The 6,136-nt window shown below is 42.6% G+C and overlaps 1 protein-coding gene across 1 annotated transcript; it reads left to right on the top strand.

Moving 5' to 3' along the window:
• Positions 1-289: 289 nt before the first annotated feature.
• LOC117250920 (extracellular calcium-sensing receptor-like) lies at positions 290-4,412 on the top strand. The gene is made up of 11 exons (XM_078167499.1): positions 290-519; positions 823-1,052; positions 1,129-1,220; positions 1,421-1,600; positions 1,715-1,903; positions 2,011-2,466; positions 2,607-2,816; positions 2,931-3,054; positions 3,258-3,451; positions 3,577-3,858; positions 3,946-4,412. Exons 1-11 carry the CDS (start codon positions 347-349, stop codon positions 4,366-4,368), a joined length of 2,553 nt encoding a protein of 850 aa, XP_078023625.1. The 5' UTR covers positions 290-346; the 3' UTR covers positions 4,369-4,412.
• The last annotated feature ends 1,724 nt before the right edge of the window (positions 4,413-6,136 follow it).

Raw genomic sequence — 6,136 nt, forward strand, 5'->3', positions numbered from 1 at the left:
ATAATGTTCTGTTTTTGTAGGTAACTGAAATGAGGCTAAGGTTGGAACATGTATAATTTTTGTGAGGTTTGTCTTTGTTAACAGGAACTGTTGAACATTGTCTATGAGGTACCATTTATTGTGAACTTAATTCTTTCTATTATCAGGTTTGATGAGGCAGGTGTGCTGTGACTTGTGTTTGACACAGACTGAATTTATTGATTCCTATTCTGACATTCAGGTAACAGTTATCTATATGTGTTAAATGTCCAGAAAAGTTGCATCTGTGTCTTGGTTCCCCTTGCTCCTGACTCTGTGGCCCTCGTCAGCCCTCTCCCTGCTGCTTCTCAGCATAGTGGGCAGACTGATGGGGCTGGAGGTGGTTGAGGCAATAGTGTGCTCCCGGTGGGGTGCACCGCTCAACAAGAGCCTCTCCCAGGATGGAGACGTGATCATCGGTGGACTTTTTAATCTGTATAACAGACCTTCAGCTGTGGAGCAGAGCTTCACCAAGCGGTCGCATTATGAACCTTGCACTGGGTAAAACTTTAACATGTATTGTTGTTGAATGTTGTTTAGCACATTACTTTTTTGTCATGCTCATATGTTTGTGTTAAAAGACAGATAAAAATCTAACTTAATTCTACAAAATATTAAGCTCCAAAAGTTAAGCAATGTCTTATACTAACCCATTTATAAATATGTTAAGATGAGCATATTTTAATAACAGTAGAATTATTTCAATAGATAATTTTGTTGTCTTTGATGAAATTCATTTCCCTTTCACTGACTGATATAGTAGTTTATTTTATTCACTACTTCTTCCCTCTCCTGTGGTCTCAGTTTAGAGCTAGAGTCATTACAATATATATATGCTATGGCGTTTGCGGTGGAGGAAATCAATCGTAATAGCACCCTGCTACCAGGAGTCAAGCTGGGTTACCGTATACTTGATAGCTGTGCCAGATACCCCTGGGCTCTGCAAGTTGCACTGTCACTGGTTGGAGGAGACACACACAGCTGCAACTTCACAGCCTCTGTGCCTCATTCTGAACAACCCAGAGAGACAGCAGGTACAACCTGATATCCTTATATGATTACAGTATAAAAATTGTCCTCATGTAACTATATGTCTAATGCTATCAACAGGTGGTCAACCTGTTCCTTTGCTCATTGGTCCTAGCACGTCAACAACAACCATAATTCTGTCCAGGATCCTGGGGCCTCTCTCTGTGCCAGTTGTGAGTTTCCTTACCTCACGAAATACAACTGATGAAACTTTTTTCCTATTGTGTTTGGGTCAAATTTGGCCCAACATAAAGTTAAAGCAAACTGAACACAATAGGAAGGTTTAATACATTTAAAAGCATTTTAATTAAAAATGAAATGGTATTTTTGTCATAAAAGCAGTGTCAAATATTTTTTTGCATTTTTCTCTCAGATTAGCTACTTGGCAAGCTGCCCCTGTCTGAGTGACAGGCTGAAGTTTCATAACGTCTTCAGAACAATCCCCAGTGATATTTACCAAGCCCGGGCCATGGCACAACTGGCCATACGCTTCCACTGGACTTGGATGGGAGCTGTGATTGTAAACAATGATTATGGTCAATTGGCAGTACAGGTGTATGTCTGTTACGATACTGTAAATTGCCTAAAAACCTTTCTTGTGGATCTCCTTTATAAATAATACAGATAGCAATATATGTATGATCATATTTGTTGTTTTGACATCCAGGCATTTCAGGAAGAGACTCAGGGGAAAGGGGTGTGTTTGGAATTCATAGAGACTGTCCGCAGAGAAACTATTGTCAGTGATGCCAGACGAACAGCCCTCACAATTCAAGCCTCGACTGCGAGGGTGATTCTGATCTTTTGCTGGTACACAGAAGCAAAGAAAGTTTTTCTGGAGCTGGCCAAGATACATGTGAGCAACTTGTATGGAAATTTTTTATGGACTGAGGTTTGTTGTTTGTACAAATCAAAATGTCATCTGTTGTTCTTGTTGTGATTTATTGTGTCCTCTTACTGCAGGTGACTGACAGACAGTTTCTGGCAAGTGAAGCTTGGAGCACCAGTGATGATCTTCTCCAAGATCTTGTAATCTCTGATGTGGCAAGTGGTGTTCTAGGTGTGGCCATTCGTAGCTCAACGATACCTGGATTTGAAAGTTATTTAAAAAATTTGTACCCAGTTCATCGTCCAGATGATGAATTCTTACGAGAATTCTGGGAAATGGAGTTTGAATGCAGTCCTGGAGCTACGCAAGAACAAGCTTCTCTAGCCCCTTGCAGTGGCACCGAGTCCCTGGCGGGAGTTCAGAATCACTTCACTGACACCTCCCAGCTGCGGGTGACATATAATGTCTACCTTGCTGTTTATGCTGCAGCCCACGCCCTTCACAGTCTTCTGTCCTGCCCTGACAGAGACAGTTCTTCCAGAAACAACAGCTCCACCTGCTCCTCTCCAAAACATATCAAACCCATTGAGGTAAACATTATCCCTGTGTCATCTTATCCATTAGAGTCATGGCTTTTCAAGTTTTGGCTGAATAACGGAAATGCATTTTTTTGTATACACATTTAAAAATACATATATATGTAAGTTTCATCAACATTTGATGCTTTCAGCTGTTGCAACACTTGAACAAAGTGAATGTCACCACACCACACGGGGACATGTTTTATTTCCAAGGTGCTGACATTCCAGCAAAGTACGACCTTGTCAACTGGCAGAACACCCCTGAAGGGTCTCTCAAACTTGTTTTGATTGGTCGTGTGGACGGTTCTGACCTTCACCTTAATGAGTCAGCTATTCAGTGGAGCACAGGATCCAATCAGGTAGTTGCATCAACCAATTGTCTCAAGGCTACTATCAAGTTTGCTATTGATGAAATGTCTGTTTCTGTTTAACAAGATTATGTCATTGAGAATATTATTTGGCTTTTTGTTCAGGTGCCTACTTCAGTGTGCAGTGAGAGCTGCCCCCCAGGTACCCGAATGGCTGAAAGGAAAGGAGAACCTCTCTGCTGCTTTGACTGTATCCCATGTGCTGAAGGGGAGATAAGCAATAAAACTGGTGAGGAAATCACATCACATCATCATTTCTTTATTCACACTCCTGTTAAAATCATGTACAACATACTCATTTTTGTAGTTATTATGTTATGTGAAATGGGACACCCTAGGAAGCTTAAAAAGCTTTTTATGAGGGGCCTGACTCTTAATTTTGACCTTTATGTTTTATTTTCATTCCCTCTCTCCTGTTTTTTCCCTTAGCAGGTTCCCATCACTGTGAGCGCTGTGCATCTGAGTTCTGGTCCAATGCTGATCAAACTGCCTGCATCCCTCGCCAGCTGGACTTCCTTTCCTTTAATGAGACTTTGGGCATTACTCTGACTGCAGTAGCTGTGTCTGGTGCTGCGGTGACAACAGCTGTGTTTGTGGTGTTTCTCTACTATCGTCAAACACCCATGGTAAGAAGTCAGAGTGGTGTAACAGAGAGCTTGTTGTATCCACTTTAATCATTTTATTTCTGTTTATGAAATGCATTGTATTGTTCAAATGGCCACATTTGTCTGTTAATCTGATTCACCCCAAGGTTCGAGCCAACAATTCAGAACTGAGCTTCCTGCTTCTCCTGTCGCTGAAGCTCTGCTTCCTGTGCTCACTGGTGTTCATTGGTCGTCCATCAGTCTGGGCTTGTCGGTTCCAGCAGGCAGCTTTTGGGATCAGCTTTGTACTTTGTGTCTCCTGCCTCCTGGTGAAAACCTTGGTAGTTCTTGCAGTGTTCCGTTCAGCTCGGCCTGGTGCTGAAGCTTTGATGAAGTGGTTTGGTCCCGGCCAGCAGAGAGGAAGTGTCTGCCTCTTTACATCTATACAGGTGTGAATATATTTTTCTATGGATTAAATGATGGGGACATTTCTACACTTGATATAAAACACTTAAATATGTTTACATTTCTTACAGATTATCATCTGTGCCATATGGCTGTCCCTCAGCCCCCCGGTGCCTCAACGTGATCTGGGTTTCAAAGGATCAAAGGTCACCCTGGAGTGTGCCATGGTCTCTGTGGTGGGCTTCTCTCTGGTTCTGGGTTACATTGGTCTGCTGGCCTGCACCTGTCTTCTTCTGGCCTTTCTTGCTCGGAAACTCCCTGACAACTTCAATGAGGCCAAACTGATCACCTTCAGCATGCTGATATTCTGTGCTGTCTGGGTGGCCTTTGTCCCTGCTTACGTTAGCTCTCCTGGGAAGTATGTTGTAGCTGTGGAGATTTTTGCAATCCTGGCCTCCAGCTATGGTTTGCTGCTTTGCATTTTTGCCCCCAAATGTTTCATCATTCTCTTGAGGCCTGAGAAAAACACAAAGAAGCACCTGATGGCCAGGTAGTTTTTCTGGAACTGATGATGATGATGATGATGATGATGATGATGATGATGCCCATTGTTAACATGCTTGCATGAAAACTTCTTGCAGCCACACATAGTTATGGTAGCTGTATACAGTACAGGCCAAAAGTTTGGACACACCTTCTCATTCAATGCGTTTTCTTTATTTTTATGACTATTTACATTGTAGATTCTCACTGAAGGCATCAAAACTATGAATGAACACATGTGGAGTTATGTACTTAACAAAAAAAGGTGAAATAACTGAAAACATGTTTTATATTCTAGTTTCTTCAAAATAGCCAAACTTTGCTCTGATTACTGCTTTGCACACTCTTGGCATTCTCTCGATGAGCTTCAAGAGGTAGTCACCTGAAATGGTTTCCACTTCACAGGTGTGCCTTATCAGGGTTAATTAGTGGAATTTCTTGCTTTATCAATGGGGTTGGGACCATCAGTTGTGTTGTGCAGAAGTCAGGTTAATACACAGCCGACAGCCCTATTGGACAACTGTTAAAATTCATATTATGGCAAGAACCAATCAGCTAACTAAAGAAAAACGAGTGGCCATCATTACTTTAAGAAATGAAGGTCAGTCAGTCCGGAAAATTGCAAAAACTTTAAATGTGTCCCCAAGTGGAGTCGCAAAAACCATCAAGCGCTACAACGAAACTGGCACACATGAGGACCGACCCAGGAAAGGAAGACCAAGAGTCACCTCTGCTTCTGAGGATAAGTTCATCCAAGTCACCAGCCTCAGAAATCGCAAGTTAACAGCAGCTCAGATCAGAGACCAGATGAATGCCACACAGAGTTCTAGCAGCAGACCCATCTCTAGAACAACTGTTAAGAGGAGACTGCGCCAATCAGGCCTTCATGGTCAAATAGCTGCTAGGAAACCACTGCTAAGGAGAGGCAACAAGCAGAAGAGATTTGTTTGGGCCAAGAAACACAAGGAATGGACATTAGACCAGTGGAAATCTGTGCTTTGGTCTGATGAGTCCAAATTTGAGATCTTTGGTTCCAACCGCCGTGTCTTTGTGAGACGCAGAAAAGGTGAACGGATGGATTCCACATGCCTGGTTCCCACTGTGAAGCATGGAGGAGGAGGTGTGATGGTGTGGGGGTGTTTTGCTGGTGACACTGTTGGGGATTTATTCAAAATTGAAGGCACACTGAACCAGCATGGCTACCACAGCATCCTGCAGCGACATGCCATCCCATCCAGTTTGCGTTTAGTTGGACGATCATTTATTTTTCAACAGGACAATGACCCCAAACACACCTCCAGGCTGTGTAAGGGCTATTTGACCAAGAAGGAGAGTGATGGAGTGCTGCGGCAGATGACCTGGCCTCCACAGTCACCGGACCTGAACCCAATCGAGATGGTTTGGGGTGAGCTGGACCGCAGAGTGAAGGCAAAGGGGCCAACAAGTGCTAAACACCTCTGGGAACTCCTTCAAGACTGTTGGAAAACCATTTCAGGTGACTACCTCTTGAAGCTCATGGAGAGAATGCCAAGAGTGTGCAAAGCAGTAATCAGAGCAAAGGGTGGCTATTTTGAAGAAACTAGAATATAAAACATGTTTTCAGTTTTTTCACCTTTTTTTGTTAAGTACATAACTCCACATGTGTTCATTCATAGTTTTGATGCCTTCAGTGAGAATCTACAATGTAAATAGTCATGAAAATAAAGAAAACGCATTGAATGAGAAGGTGTGTCCAAACTTTTGGCCTGTACTGTATATAAAATATTTCTGCTGTTTTTA

Source organism: Epinephelus lanceolatus, chromosome 4 (assembly GCF_041903045.1).
Source record: "Epinephelus lanceolatus isolate andai-2023 chromosome 4, ASM4190304v1, whole genome shotgun sequence".
NCBI classification, from domain to species: domain Eukaryota; kingdom Metazoa; phylum Chordata; class Actinopteri; order Perciformes; family Serranidae; genus Epinephelus; species Epinephelus lanceolatus.

Bases quoted from the DNA above. Each gene is read 5' to 3' on its own strand.
- LOC117250920 (XM_078167499.1), top strand. From the start codon at position 347: ATGGGGCTGGAGGTGGTTGAGGCAATAGTGTGCTCCCGGTGGGGTGCA. The intron at 2,467-2,606 runs GTAAACATTATC...TGATGCTTTCAG, and splicing joins AACATATCAAACCCATTGAG to CTGTTGCAACACTTGAACAA. The intron at 2,817-2,930 runs GTAGTTGCATCA...CTTTTTGTTCAG, and splicing joins GGAGCACAGGATCCAATCAG to GTGCCTACTTCAGTGTGCAG.